Source organism: Diadema setosum, chromosome 18 (genome assembly GCF_964275005.1).
Source record: "Diadema setosum chromosome 18, eeDiaSeto1, whole genome shotgun sequence".
Lineage (NCBI taxonomy): Eukaryota > Metazoa > Echinodermata > Echinoidea > Diadematoida > Diadematidae > Diadema > Diadema setosum.
The window spans coordinates 5749574-5766471 of record NC_092702.1 but is presented as its reverse complement, the minus strand read 5'-3'; the positions used below and the strand labels follow the sequence as shown (position 1 = coordinate 5766471).

At 39.1% G+C, this 16898-nt stretch overlaps 1 protein-coding gene across 1 annotated transcript in view; it reads left to right on the top strand.

Moving 5' to 3' along the window:
* Positions 1–16898, top strand: part of LOC140242151 (actin-binding LIM protein 1-like) — a 220595-nt gene that overhangs the window by 118579 nt on the left and 85118 nt on the right. Inside the window, exon 2 of the mRNA XM_072321916.1 lies at positions 5243–5350. Coding sequence (XP_072178017.1) covers positions 5243–5350 — 108 coding nt within the window. The remainder of the gene's footprint in view (positions 1–5242; positions 5351–16898) is intronic.

Here is a 16898-nt window from a genome sequence, read left to right as displayed (position 1 = left end):
TTTTTTTTTTCAAGTTCATGAATATGCCTTCTGATAAGCAATGGTTGTTCTTGGCATCTAGGAAGTCTGTCATATCCTTACCTATCATAGCAACAAGGAGTGTAGAAATTAATTTAGTGAGAGCAGGCACTCTGAAAGGCTAGTCTACGGGAAATGCATGTTGTACACGTGTAGCAAAGCATCCCGTCCTCAACGGGTTGAGGGGGAGGCAATATTCATAGGTATGAATAGGTTTTTTAAAAAATACGAACATGCAATATCATAAAAATTGTTGCAGGAGAACAGAATTTACACTGCAATTGCTCCAGAACTGTTGAGTTGCCGTGGCGATGATAGATCTAATTCACAAGCAAGCATGTTGTACAAGCATGTGGCAATTCATCATACGCATTAGTCAGCCCAAAGAACTAGTTCTCTAGACGGTGACTCTGAACAATATGTGTATTACACCTGCTCTGTTTGCGGTAAAAGCAATTAACCATCACTGTGTGTGCTAATCAAGACCTATCATGCAGAGTATCAGCTGTAATGAGTGCCATGTCCCTGTAATTTGGACATCAATTAGGTGACATGTAGCTGGGTTTGATTGCCCAAAATCGATATATGTAGGCTATAACGCAATGTGCATGAATTGATCCAATTGACAAACATGTTTAGCTCACAGCTTACATTACATGAAAAGCTAGTTTTTATGTTTATCACATTATCTTGTCATTTGATAAAGGGCATAAATATAATGTTTGCTGCAATGTATTTTTGACGTGTCACCACAAAAGCATAATGATTTCAAATAGTTTCAGCATTTGAAATTTTGTAATTTTCATGAATCTAAGTGATTCAATGATATTCGATCATTGTAATTCATCTTACTTGATATTAAAAAGCCTCATACAGAAAGCGTGAAAAAGCAGGCAACCACGATATCTATACAATTTTTAGAAAACAAGCATTGTAGTTTAGTAGAGGTGAGGCATATGGGAGGTTAGGCATTTAAGCAGAATTGGTCAATTCTGAACAATTATTGTTACATGCTCCCAAAATATTGAAAGTTACATTTTCACATTTGGGGTCAAAGAGCATCAGACAGTTAAATGTATGTTTATTATAATGTACACAGGGCTCAACATTAAAGATGGTTCGGTGGCCCAAGGCCACTTAAAGATTGATTTCGGGCCACCGAATTTCCCCAAAAGGCTATCATTTGGTGTCCTAATCGGGCAACTAAGCTTCTAAAATGGATTGTTATGTTCCTTTTATTTCGGACCACCCAAATTTAAAATGTAAAGATTTCACTGGCCAGAGCAGCCCACCGGAGAAAAAAAAAAGTGTCGAGCCTCGATTTATATGTTTAATATATATGGAGAGAGAGAGTGACAGAGAGATTGGATAAGGAAATAATTCTTTCACATCTAAGGTAGAAATGGAAGACTTCTCTAAATTTCTGCATTTGAAAAATAAGAAAGAGGTGCTAAAAGCATCTGCACAAACCCTCAAAAAAAAAGGAGAAAAAAAATGCCCTGTGTTGCTGAGGAATCTCTCAGGACACATTTGTACTTTGCGTGCGAATCTCTTTCTATATGGACATGCCACAGGACACCCAAAAAGGGGGGCTTTTAAGGCGGTAAAGGTATGTCTCCTATTCCAGGGTCACAAAAAAGGGGGAGGGGGCGGAACCTCAGAGAGCCATGCTTTCTGAAGCCAGCGCTATCTCTCATGTTTCACAAAGACCTCTTTGCAGAATGCAGCTGGCCGGGCGTTGGAAATCAGACGACGTGCCGGTCAGCTACATTCGATGCACTCTGTGTAATGCAACAACTTCCTGACACGCTTCACCGAGTCGGGTGTCATTTAACACCAGCTGTAGTGGTAGTCACTCATTGAATGACCTTTGATTCCCCATTTGATAGGTCCTCAAGAGAGTGAAAGCAAGACAGAAGTAATTCTACTTTGCAGTTCAAAGTTTCTAGGGTGTGATTTTAAAGAGAGTAAGAAATTTAAGAAACTAAGTCAGGAATATCAAATGCTGCATTATTACATGACAGATGAAGTTTGAAGAAAAGTTTGCGTGAGTTGCCTGTTTCGGAAATGTTATTTGCTTTTGCAAGATGACATGAAAGAATTAGCTGCTACATTGCAAAGAAATCTCTAACAGGAGTTTTCATGGATGGGACTAAGGAGAATGATTTTGAATTGTATTTATGGAACCCATGAATGCTTGGATATTTCAACAGTAGCCTGGCTTCTGCTTTGGTTCAGTCTGAAAAAAAAAAGAAGTGAAAAAAAAAGGAGCAACTGTGCACTTGCATGTTCAAAGAAAAGGCAGTCACTTCAAAAATAATAATCAAGATTTTGTTGCTGCTTCCATAAATGAATTGTCTTTTTTTTTTATTACAGTATCTGCAGTGTTTATCCACTGCCTGTTTTTGTTCTCATGGATGAAAAATATTACTCATGCCCGACCTGCACCGCCATTGAGGGAAGTGGCGGCAATGCTTAATGGAGAGAGTTAAGTCTACATCCATTAGTGGCCTGATTGACTGTATGGGGGATGATGGTAGCATACCAGCTCACATTTCTCTGTAAATATTAGTTTGCGCTCCTGGTTATCTTCATGTAATTATTGTCTCTCCCCCATCCTCTGTGTTTATGTCTGCATCAGGGCTATTTTCACTGCTTGCGTAAACAAGTCTCGGGGGAGCTGCCACAAGATGTTTATTCAATGAGTTGTTTGTGCCACATTAATTTAAAAAGGAAAGAAAATGCTAGTATATTTCACAGATGACCTTTACCGAGAGGTGTTATTTTTTTTAATTATTCAAAGACTTACATTGTTAGATTTAGTCCCTTGAAGCCTCTCCCTTTTTTACCCACAGCCACAGTACCAATGGAACAAGAAGTGAACAAGGACATGAAGTATTACTCATTTTCATATATGAAGCATCCTTTTATGAGTACCCACTAGGCATGCATGCACATGATATCATAATTTACAATCTTACTGTCAAATCCTTTATAGTTTCTCCTTTTTTGAGGTGAGGTTGTTGCATTAATGCCCGTTATTTTGCGTTTGTCATATCTCATAAAGACCAATTCATGTCTTTCATCATTTCTGATACTGGGGTTACGCTTTGATCACGACGACAGACTTTGTTTGACAGATGCAGCTACCAAGGAATATATCCAGTTTTCTTTTCTGTGTCATCCGCATTGCTCGAAAAGAGTTGCGCACGATCGCTCGGCAAGCTGAGTGTGCAGCGTAAGGTTGCCAGACTAAACACAGAGGAAGGAAAGGCAGAGTGTTGTTTGTTGCTGTGGGTCAGCTTTCCTCCGCTGCCATGGCAACCGCCGAAATCCCAACTGGGATGCCTTTGCCTTCATCTTGATGGGGATAGCATTTATTAATGCGAGGCTCACTCGCATTCATCACGTCTGCAAGGTTGGGAAGCCCTAGGCTTAGGAGAATTAATGTTTCAAGTGAGATGTCTAACTTGCCTTCATCTGTATCATAAATTCATTCTGTAGCATAGGCATTTCTCACTGTGGGAAAAACGTGTGCTGTCATTTCATTTCATTTTATCTCATTTCTTTATTTGTCCAAATTCTGTATAAAAACATGGCATGAAAATTGGTTTTGTCACACATTCATAAACACATCTTGACAACAGATAAATGACAGATTACATTACATATAACATCGTATGAATACACACACAGAAAAAAAAAATGGGGAACTAAACATACATGAAAACACAAACTATCATCATACTGGTGAACGTGCAAAGAAAAAAATATATGTACATACACAGAAAACTATATAAAGAATCAACTACTGCAAACAAATTTTGCAGTAGTTAACCGATTATGACTTGGGAGTATATTTTATGACTGATTCCTTCCAGTAATTCTAAATTCAGCCATGCACAATGAATGTGTTGCTGTTGCGCACCACTAATGGAAAATCTGTGTTCCAAGACAATCCCAGCTTAGAGAGAGAGAGAGAGAGAGAGAGTCGGAAGAAAGGAAAGACACTTAACTTGGGAGTGAAGAGTACAATTGAGGATGCAGGAGAGTTCCTTTCCCCTTAGCACGCATAATATTTTGTAACCAGGTCTTAACTGCCCCAAATCTCCCCCCCCCCCCCCACACACACTCGTTGGACACTACCTCACTGGGCATCCCTTGATTAACATCCCCAGTACAGAGGAATGGATGTATGGATTGAAAGATGCGGTATCCAACCAGCGTGGGAGTGATGCTCTCCCGTTACCACCCTGTCAACGCCCTCCAGTTATCGTAATATATCCGACCGGGGAGGAAAAATCCTGTTTCTATGAAAGCCAGCAAATTAGTCCATAAACTGCCAATATCCTCTGTACCATCTGTTCACTCATCTTGTAAGCATACAGGTCATGTACAAATCATTTGTTGGGGGCAGGAGTTGTGCCTGAGGATAATCTGAGAAAAGGTGGGTGGGAGTTTTGGGAATGCCAGTTCCTGGAAGTGCCATGTGTGGGATGCACAGATGAATGAACTCTGTGATTCTCAAGAAGTGGTTACAGGATGCTGGGTCACCATGATCTAGTTACTGAAGCACTGGTTTGCTGAGACTTAATGGTGAATGCACCAAATTGATCTATGAAAAGTAAAACTAAAAGATATAAAATGAAATTATGAAAGTAAATTTTACGCTCTCATTTAACAGATCAGAATGCAATTTCTTTCTAGCCTCCCTCTTAATGTCATGGTCTGAATATGAAATGGCTAAAGTGAAGTTACAGGAAGATATGGCCATGCCAATGGTACAATTTCAATGTACTTTGATTGCACTACTCAACTCAATGTACTACTTATATATTTTGTATTATACTTTCTGACTTTGTTCAAATTTCTTAACAATATGAATTGACAAATATGTGCTTTTTGCCATGTATTACTTTTGTTTGATAGGAATTAAGTATAACTGAATTGATTTTTTTAACATCATGAACTTGAGGTGCCAAGGTAGCCATGTAACATCTGAGTGCGTCCCGTAGGCTACCAAATTTTACACTGAACACTTATCACTAGCATCAAATGTTTGAGGAGATGCAAAATATGCATCATATCCCCATGCAGAATAAAGTCAATCCTCTTTGTCATTCTAATGAATTTTCCACAAATGAGTCCATGCCGTGGCTTTCAGAAAGAACTCCCATGTCACCCCAGAGTGTCATAAATGTTCCTGTCTCTGTCGCTTTTTCAGATGAGAAGAAGAAGCGAGTTCTCTGTCGGGGGTGCAACAAGGCATGCAAAGGAGAGGTGCTGAGGGTTCAGGATGACTTCTTCCACATCAAGTGCTTCAAGTGTTGCTGTGAGTAACCAAATGTCCTTTCCTCCTCCTCCTCCTCCTCCTCCTCCTCCTCCTCCTCCTCCTCCTCCTCCTCTTCCCCCTCCTTGATAAAGATGTTATGTCTTCATCTCTCTTTTATGGGAGGATATTTTATCACACTTCAGTTCTTGGTATTCTCTTGCGTTGGATGCTTAACAGTCATGGACAGAGCGTGACCAGATGGGCAGATTATAAGGAACCTCTGGTCTGGTCCAATGTATTTTTTTTTTCAAAGTGGGCCTTTCTTTTATCATATCAACCATGCATACCCTTGTTTGGCAAGTTAGAGTGAGGGGCCGCAGTTCAAATTGTACACATCAAGCAGAAGATAAGATAAACAGGCAGAAAATCATTCATAACCCTTGCCCCATTCCATGTCTGGTGGTCTGTAGACATTCGAGTTTAAACCCTGATTTATTTCAGTGAGTCATCAATGAGGACAATATATTACTCCCCCCTACTCAGTCCTTGGAGGATTTTTTACCCTTCTCCTGAGCAAATTTCCTGTCTCAATTTTCCTCAATGCCCCCTCTCAATTCCAGGTATCACAAAATGTCCCCTTCATGTTCAGTTCGTGCATATAACTGCAGCATTTTCATTTACGATTGAGACTTCTTCGTCTGAGGGCATTTTTTTTTTCAAATGCCTTGGAATACCAATGCAAACACATAAGGAAAATGCAAGAAAAGTACATAAACCTTCTCCCAACCAAATTCATGTGCAGTTTGAGGTTATTGTACACATTGCTAGTTCTCATTGTTTGTACATCCTTTGAACTTTAAAGAAGGTTGTAATTTGGGTACCATGGTAGCACTGTGTAGAGGGTTATAATCTCAACTGGAATAGGAAACAACAGACCAAATCCAACTTTCCTTTTATAATAGCATGTCGGTCACATCTTGCTTATTCTGTGAATAAATTATGCTAACCTGTCCATTGTGTTTTTCTTAGTTTCCTCTATTGCAATATCTGTGGGTATTCTCCGTACTCTACTTGTCTTCCAGCAGTCATTGTAATCAGTCATTAAGTCCATAATCATCATTACTGAACTGTTTGTGCATGACATTGATGGTGTTGTGAAGTTCTGGTGCCAAGGGGGTTAATGTCACAGATATGACAAGACATGTGGGTGATCATTACTGATGTCACTGATCCTGGCTTTCTTAAATTTCTCTTCTTACATTTCACCCATTGAAAATGATATTCTCTTCGTTCATGTTTCATTCTCACTACTCTCTTTTCTCTTCTTTGTAATCTATCACACTCTCTTTGCCTCCTCTCTTGTTCTCATACTTTCTCTCTTGAGGTAGCCACATCTTTGTGACTTTTTCTTTCACTCTATGGTCACTTTTTCTTTCTTCCATATTGATTTCACATCACTTTTCACTGGTCATACTGTATTTTTCTTCCGATTTCCCCCTTTTTATCTCTGCCCATTTACAGTATATATCCCCTTTCAATCTAATTGTATCTTACACCCTAATCTCTCCTTATTATCCGTCTGCCTGTCTCTCTGTCTGTATATCTGTAGTCTTCTCTCTCTCTCTCTCTCTCTCTCTCTCTCTGATGTTCTTTATGTCTTTTGTCTCTCTATTTCTGCATGGTTATATACATTTTTGTATGCTATATCTTTTGTTTTGTTTTTGTTTTCTTATCACATTTTCTTCCCTTATTTCTTTCCTTTATCACATTATCTCTGATTAATGTCTCCTTTTCAACACAATCTTTCTCTCCTCTGTTATTCTATTTGTCAGTCTGCTTCTCTCTATATCTAAAAATCTCTATCTATCTATCTATCTATCTATCTATCTATCTATCTATCTATCTATCTATCTATCTATCTATCTATCTATCTCCTGTGACTAATGTCTTGTATGTTTCACCTTTATTGAGGGGCTTGTAACTATAGTTGTGTCTTTTCCACTTATTCCTGGTCTATTTCTCATGCTTGAGGAACACTCTGTGTCTCCGGGCGTCACGTAGGATGTAGTGCAAGACATCTAGTGCCGGGGCTAAAAAATTGATTTATGGACACTTGAAGTGCACGCAAGATAGCTCATGAAGAAGAGATAACGCCCCTCCAAGCCATCGTGGCTTCATCCCCTCCACTCCCCCCCCCCCCCCACTTCTCCTCTGAGGGATGATGTTGCATGGAGGATGTACAGATGTGTACATATTATGTAACTGGGGCACCGACAATAGGGGTGCGTGTGTGTTTGGCTATCCCCCGTAACATTGGACGTGCGTGGTAATAGCTTGAGGTCGTGGGAGGGTGTATCTGCACGAGATGTGAAAGTGGTTTCTACTCCCGGCCGAAAAGTTGATTGCAGAGTGCTTCTGAACTTGTTTGGTCGCACTCAAGGTGATGGCTGTGTTCCAGCGGATGAGAAACAAATGGGTGCTGAGAATTTACTCTGAGGAACAACTCTCAGTCGGATTCACCTACTAAAAGAAATCTTGATGCAGGAGAAAGACATGATTTACTTCAATCCCTCATAGCCATTGAAGTGGATGTATGTTGTGGAGCATCCATTTATCTATGTTTTCTTGGTACAGGCAATCCTATATTGCGTGCATACAAAGTTTTATTGTGTGATCCAGTACAAAGAGTTATTCTAAACTATCTACTGAAAGTACAGTTTCGTGACATCAGCAGAGGATAATTTACTAATTATATAAGAATTGTTCTTTAATGACATTGAAGCCACAATTAGACCCTAATCAAGTAAATTTACAGTGACAAGTACACATATAGTTCTCTCTTTTTCTAAGTAAAATCTGATCAAATTATAAAAAGAGTGGCTGTGTTCCTAACACCAAATTTAGAAGGCATTAACAAAATACTTCCTGAACACCACTGCAAAGATAGTGATTTCAAAAGTTTGACATTTCCTCTCCCGAAAACAGAGTAAACGTGAAGCAGCACATGCCTCTCAGTTGATGAATAAATTAGGCTTCAATTTTCGTTATTTGATTCATCACGGTGTATGAAAAGCAGACACGCACTAATCATAAATACATTTCCAGAAATCATGCCCCAGAGTTTCGAGCCGTCAATCCCAAATGAAATGTGACAGTCCAGATTATCGAGAGTCGGCGTAATTATATGCCAGTTGATCACGTGCCAAGCCTAATGTCACTTTCATTGCCAGGATCTTTTCCATTTCTCCCTCTCTCTCTGTCTTTTGTTTCGTATGTTTCGTGCAGCTTTTAACATTAGCCTGCACATCCGTGAAGTGACGAAATGGTTTTTCAATTAGGATGTGCGTGAATCATGGTGATGTAAACAGCCAGTACTTGAGCACCTGTCGTGATCCATGTACGTGTACCTGTCTGGGTTTTTTTTTTTTTCTTTTCGTTTTCAAACTTCATGCGCCGTGGTCACACGCTTGACTTGATGAATAATGTGCCAAGTGTGCAGTCTGTAACCCACCGCAAAAAACCACACTACTTTAATTAAAAAGGGAAGTAAGTGACAAAATTGCAATTCTTGGACATGAGCAAAGTATATCTGTGACTTTATATATTGACATCAGTGCAAATGTCATTATGTCTTCATGCAAGAGGGTACAGAATTTCTCCTCAAGAGATGGCAGTCAATTAGAGCATACACTGTCCACTCCATAAACATGAAAATCTCAGATTTGGATGGTTTGTCACTTGCTTCCTTTTGCCACAGTAGGCCAGAACAGTGCACCCAGCAGTCAAAGGTAAATGGTAGATGGCAGTATATTCCCATAGTAGTTTGCAAGTGAAATCTGTGTGCATTGTACAGGCTTTTGGAGTAGTCACAAGGAGAAAAATGTCCTGCAAGCTATGAATTACAGGAAGTTAATGTTCAACATTTAAATTGATAAGAGTGAGAATGTAAATCTGAATTAAAAGATATCATATAGAAGCAGCAAGTGATTTTAAACAATCACCACCATACTTCTCCTTAGATTTAGCTTCTCACCACACAATTTTCAAGTGATGTTAATGAATCCTTGTATCATGGCCAATTTTAAATGTAAAATGACAAAAATGAACATTTCAATATCTCATTCATAGTTCATTTTCTTCAATGATGTGAGAGTTAACATTGGCTATGTGATTAATTGAAACCAATTAGAGATTTGGTGAATTGTTTTATCTTTAATCCTTTATCATTTAAACTATATTAATCTTTTTAAACTTTTAGGTTGTTTTTTTTTTTTTATTTACATTTTTTCCTGCAGAAAAAAAGTACATGTCTGTCAATTACTGCAATCTTGTTAATTGTTGTATTTGCAATCAGTTTGGGGGGATATATGCTGAATGTCATTCTCATGTACCCACAGCCTAGCTGCTGCACTTGATGTACTAAAATTGTTTCTGAAGTAAAGAAATCTGAACATATGGCAGAGAGGGATCAGGATTTATGGTGGAGCCTCAGAATGTTCTCTTAATGGCTGCAGTGCTCAGCGGTACTCTGTCTTTCTCGGAGCTCAATTTTCCCAGGAATGTTTATTTGCCAAAGAATAGTCTGGCCTGGGACGATGGCTGGTGAGGCTGTTTTAACCCATTGGGGATGAGCTGATTCTGCTATTATATGTAACATGCACTTCACGTAGACACCTGCTGGAGTATATGCAGGACTAGTTTTCAATGGGTTAAAGTGAAAGACAGTGAGTGTTTATGTTTTTATGTTTCATTTTGTTGAAGTAAAGCCAACAAGTGATAAGAAGTACATACCTGTGGTTTGATGCCATTTCTTCATGTGATTCTATTATCCTTATGCTTTTAATACCAAGATTTCTTAAAGGTAGAATACAATGTAAATGTGTTTTATCCACACACAAAAAAAACCCTTCTTGAAAACACTGTTATTTACGCCCTATTTTGGACACACCATCATTTAGATTTGTCGCAGAATTATCAAACACCACTAAATTGTTAAATGTAAATTTGATCTGTAAATTGGCCGTGTGTTCTTAGAAAATTGCATATGATATTTCTCTTTCAAATTGACCATATCTGTTAATTTCCTTCTAGATTTGTGCGGATTATTTGAATTTAACAAGTTCCATGTAATGTTTCTCCAACATAAGACATGCAGTAAACATTAGTAGTGCCTGACAGAATGATGATTTCTCCAAGTAATATTCAGGGGTTTTCATTCTGTTGGTTTCTTTTTGGTCATGTTTGAGCAAAGACCTCCCTGATGCCGTAGAATTGTGCGCAGGCCAACCTGTGCAGTGCACGGCCGTGAGATGATTGAGTTAAGTTGTTGGATGGGGAATTCAGTCAGTGGAATGGTACAGCCGCGCAAAGATCCCAAATGAAATGGCCGCTGAATCCCCTTACGCAAGCACCATCTATGCCAGTAATCCAACCTAAATTGGAGATGCTTTGACGAGGCTGTACGGCTGAGGTTCACAAAGCTTTTATTTATTTATATTTTCATAACTCTTAGTGATAAAATGAGAGAGAGAGAGAGAGAGAGAAGATATAGATAGATTGATAGGTAGAGAGAAAGAGAGAGAGAAAGATGTATATAATTATATACAGAGAGAGAGAGAGAGAGCAAGAGATAGAGAAGAGAGAATATGAACAGTTGTCTGCTGAGAGCTGATGAAATTTGACCAATCCAAGCACATTACGGTGGGCAACCAGGAAAAAAACAAAAACCAACTCCCTGCCATCTTGTTTGGGCTTGTTCCTCAAATTACGCACCGTCCAGTCATTTGTAGGTAATACAGTCTGTGGCCTGTTATGCCAATTTGTTTTGAATGAGCCAGCCTGACCCAATTCCGTATGCAAAGACATGCAGTTGTGTTCATGGCATACATAAATTTCATTCAGTTTGGAGGTATGGCTGTCTGAGAGAGAATAATTCTCTTTGCTCTGTCCCTCTCTCTCTCTGTCTCTCCCCATGTCCTTCTTTCTTTTCATCCAGAATGTCCACATTGAACTGAACAAAATATTGCCAGATATGGTTAGAATATGTAATATTTTGCAGTGAATGCTACAGTGTTATGAAGAAATGAATAGTTTGATGAGAAATGAAGCAGCTAATGTCTTTTTCATTTTTTTTTTCAGAATCTGCATGTCGGGTCTCTTTAATTTCTTCAGAGACTACACGTTATGTCTCCATGTGATGCTTAAGGACATGATTTAAAGTGTGCAGAGCATATTTGTGGATAGAATCTCCATAAACTTCTTTACGTGAAATTGGGCATTATTTCATTTAGAACATGGGGTTATGTCATATCCTCATTATGCATTCAGTCTAAATAGTCTCAGTGTACTTATGCACACCTCGAATAGGTGCAGCTGGAACTCCCTGTTTGTTAGCCCTATTTGCCAATGATAATCCTTCAAACAAAAATTCCTTTTAAGTATCTTCGATCCAGATGGTTATCTGGATCACTACCAAAATTTAGTCATCTGTTCCTTGTATTATTACTATCAAAACTCTCCCTGAACTTTTCATCCAAATCCATTCACAACTTTTTTAATTACCTTGCAAACAGACAGACAGTCAAACAAACAAATGAACCAATGCACACAAAAGCATAACCTGTTTGGCGGAGATGGAAAAAAAATCTGTTAAAAAAAAATATGTATCAGCCATGTATGGTTCAAGATCTCATTTCTCTGGTCACCTCCTATTGTGGTATGACATGAAAAGGATGCAGTCTGAAGCCTCTCCCCCTACTGACCTCATAATTCCCCGGCCACCGTCAACAAGTTGGCCTCAAGGGAATCCATCCAGCAGTGCCCAGGTTTGATTTCAGACGCGATGTCAACATGCGACCTCCTTTCTTTGGGACAACGGCTGGCCTCCGGTGGGCCGGTGTGCTAATGTATGCAAATTTATGCATAGTTCTTCCCCTGGGGACCTCCTGTAAACAAGATGTCACATCAGTTCTCTCCATTCCCACTGTATAGATTTCAATTCTTAGAATCCAGTTTACATGTGCTATTTGTCCCTATTTCAGGAAAGCCCCATGCAGGCAACCGTTTTGCTTGTCAGGATCAATCTTGGTCAGAAAGGCTTGCAGACACTTGTCTTTGAATATGCAGGAAACTACCCTTATTGCAAAAGTTTGCCTGAATATTAAGATGTTAAAGGTTTGCATAAATTTGGAATATGTCTAGAAACTGGTGCCCACCTACGTACGCTACACCACTCATTAATTCATTGTAGTCTTAGATATCTATTTTTCATCATAAAAGTCAATTAGATAGTGCTCGCGAAAAGGGATTATCAAATTTGTGCTGCTTGTATCGTGTTGTATTGTGAGGACTCTTCACTTGTCGCTTTGAACATGAATCATCTGTGGAAACCCAATCAATCTGTTGCCTTTTTTTTTGGGGGGGGGGGGGAGGGGGCTTGTTAAATAGTAGAAGTCAAAAAGCTACACTGTACTGGCAAATCACTGTGTTGTCATTTAAAGTAATGTCTGCATATTGAGTATCACAGACTGCAGTCACCATTTACAACTGTACTCCAGTAAATATTGGTAGCCTTTCAACATTTAAGGCCTGTAAGGGCTAGCCAATCAAGTCTTGAGTTCTGGACAGATTTTTTTTTTTCTAGTCTGTCTTTGGAAGGCAAAGAATGACATAGTTTTGCCTTTGTAAAGTCTTTGAATTATCCTGATGGTACATTGACCAAGATAAAAAATGCTTTTGTGTATAAACAATTACTAGTTGTTGCTATTTTTAGGGTGATTTGATAGAGGTTTTGATTATTACAAAACCTCTACTTTGTCAAATTTGCTCCTGGGTATGTCAGGCTGCCAGATATTTCAAAATATTCTTGTTTCAGTAAGAAGAGATCTTCTCCAATGCCGGTGCATGCCCACTCGAAACAAAATCAACTGGAAAATTCTATCTGATTGCAGAAATTGATTCCATATTTGAAACCAAATCTCGTTGTTGATGCTCCCTGGTATTCTCTCGGAGTCCAAAGATTTTCGTCCATTTGCGGGAACGATTTCTGGTATTTGTCCCCGGGATGAAATGCCCACACACCTGCAGGGCGATGGAGTGAAAATCTTGGGGTTTGGTCACGCACGGAGTCTGATGGAATTTTGTTCAATTTCTGGCATTGTTTCCCTACTGTGAAGCCTTGTTGTCAGGAGGGTGTGACGTTTTTTTCTCTCCCCGATGTTCCAGTTTCACATCTAATCGGCTTTGCTGGCATGACAAGAGGTGTGGCCCCAAAGACAAGACATTATTCTAAGTGTGTCATTGCATCAACTCAGCTCTAAAACTAGAAGGAATGCCAAGTCTGAATTAGAATGAAAACCAACTCCCCCTTTTTTTTTCAAAAATAGAAAGTTAGATGGAAAAAGGAGAGCGAGAAAAAACACAAAAAGGTTTGTATTGGATCAGGAGCAGCACGGCAAGAATTTTGACGGCACTGCGGCTGTAAGCAGCTGCAGTTCGACATTCGGTGTCTGAGAAATCGGCAAAGTGCAGCTACCCTCTCCATGAGAAAACATTCACAGTCGCTCATTTGGCGACGTTAGGAAGAGTGAAGGCCGATGGCGCGGTGTGGGTGTTTGACTTTTTGCAAGGTCTGAGTATGCATTGTGGATGGCGGACACGTTTTGTGCAGTTCAATTCCGCAGGGATTGCACAATGAAATCATTTAGCCAGACCCCCTGCTTTGCCATCACGACTTAAGCTGTGCCATGTGTATTCATCACTTTATACATTTTTGCAATCGGGGCACTCTGTGTGAAAGCGATTTATGTGTTTTGACCTGCTCCTATTTTGTGTGAAACTTGTAGGTTTCTTGCTAGTAAACATGTCTGAAGTATATTTACAAAAACGAAAAAAAAAAAAAAAGTAAGGTCATGTGTAAGATATAGTCACAGCAATGTGTTGGATATCTAAGATACATGTACATTTGCTACAATTTTGTAGCTTTAGGTGTGAATTTCCTTTAATTTGAAGAAAATTCACACCTCAACCTTCACCCCTCTGCTTAATATTCTCTTGCATTCAATTTTGCAGCCTATATGAACATAATGTTATACAACACAACATTTTTTGTTAAACCATGAAAGTGAATCTCCATGAATCCTTATGGCTCTTTTTTTTTTCCCTTTGCAGTCAAAGAATCAATATGTCAACGCTCGTAAAGAATTGTATTTACCCGCGTCTGGTCGTGAGTCAAGGGATGAAAGGGGCTGGTCAAATTTGATGAGACGGAGGGTTTTTTCTTTTTTGGAGGATGGAAGACAATAATTGCAGGATTGATGATGCCCTGGGCTTCTTTCTCTCGTCCATTTCCAATTCCCCTCATTTCCTGTCTGAAATTAATCACTTCAGTCTCTTTTTGTTGCTGTTGTTTTTTTGGATGTTGGATGTATACTCCCCCGCCCCCCACGCCCCAGCCATAGTCATTCCCTGCTGTTTTCTTTGGAACTGGAGAGCAAGAAGTGAAGATGAGTGCGGTGTGTCGTCCGGTCTTTGCCCTGATTGTACAGTAGTTCTCCATCTGCTGGTGACAGTTATGCGTTTCAATTCATCAGTGGCGCATACAAACAAGTCGTTCCCTCAATCGGGCCCATAAAACATGCTTGCTGCCCCCGTGCATGTACACTCCGCGATGCAGACTTCACCCTGCCAAGTTCAGGGGGGAAAAATTATGTATACACCGAAGATGGAATCGGATGTTGGCTGCCGTTATGGCACCTGTTACAACTTGTTTGAGGAGTGATAGTGGCTTGTAACCAACTCCCCAGTCATGGGCTTTCCATTGCCACTTCACTGTCAGAAGCCACTGTATTTTCCATGCACCTCATCTAAAATTATCCTCCATAGTTCAGACTATAATCACACCCATTATTAACTCTTCCTTCTGGTAGTGCTCCTTCTTTTTTAACCCGTTGAGGATGGTTTGATTTTTGCTACGACACACATTTTCCATAGACACCTATCTGAGTATATTCGGGACTTGTCCTCAATGGTGAGATTAAAAAAAAAAGCAACAACAACAAAGTGAAGGTTAGAATGTGTTTCATAAGTTCATGGACATTTTAATTAAATTCGTAAGATTCATTGCTGTGTGCATTTTGTATACATGGATTACTGAAACAAAATTAAAATTATGTCATAAAGAATTGATAAGGGCTGATCTACACTTTCATCAACCTCATCTCAGTCAAAATATTCATTGAACTCTGAAGATCATGCACCCAAAATATGCAGGAGAAGCCTCAAAGAGCATACATGCAGTAGCTACAGATGCAGACCTGTGTACAATCAACACAGTGTACAAGACATTTTGTAGGTACATGTCTATATTGTGTGTTTGTTTAAAAAATGTCACGGACAGACTATGTGCATTTTATAATATGCAGGATATTGTACAGTGGTACATATATTCATAAACCGATACATGTACATGATAGTTCTGATGTTAGTTCGGATGTACCATCTCCAGTAGATGTGGAAGTACTGATATCTAGAAGGGATTGTTTCATCTAACCTATCAAGGCACCGAATAATACAGTACAAGACATTAATGAAGGTTCCCCTAGACTTGACTACTGCTGTAAAAAAAGAATTCAGAGGTAAGCATGTGAAGGGGGTGGCACAAAAATTTCCGGGTAGAGCTGGTGTATTATTTTCGTGCAAACCCAAGTTAATGGAAGGTGAAAAGTGATGTGTTTTCAGAGCTTGCGTGACACCGTGGTCATGCAGGCTGCAAAGAGAAAGCTTTTAAGTGAAACATTAGCATGTCTCACTCCATTACAATAGCTCTTTCACTTTGGGGCAGCTCTAGCTCCAGCAACATAGATAGCCACTAGAGGTGAAGGGTCACCTTTGGTCCTTCCTGGAGACCTGCATTCGTGGGTTAGCAGCATTGGAGTTGGCTTTTTAATTAGTAATTTACTGCGGTACGTTTGGAGGAGGGGATGAAATATTAGCAAACTGTGTAGTCTTTGGTTGCTGTAGCATAATATTTGAAATGAAATGAAATGAAATGAAATGAAATGAAATGAAATGAAATGAGATTTATTTACCAAACAAACAAACAAACATCGTCAACAAAGTCACAACAATTAATAGTTATAGTTTGGCAAAAAAGAACTGGCAATAGCGTGCAGGCTAGTCGAGGCCAGTCCTTTCAATGATATAAATTATGATATTATTATTATTATTATTATTATTATTATTATTATTATTATTATTATTATTATTATTATTATTTGAGTTCACCTGTTACAATGTTGGTATAATAATAGCAGGGCCCTCTGTTAGAACAGTATTAACACTGAAGAGGCTACCCTGGGTAAATAAGACCTTATTATTAATAGTATTATTATTATTATTATTTTCATTTTGATTGAAATAAATCAAAGATTTTAGAAGATAATGAATTTCTTCTGAAAGGTAAGGTTACACTAACCATGGAGTTACTTTTTGCTTATCAAGAATCTCATAGGCACCTTTCCAAAATCTGTAGCCCCCCTTTTTAGGAGTTCAAACAGCATTATAGTTTCTCTAGCTTCCCAGGGAAAGAATGCTTTTCTCAAATGCTCTT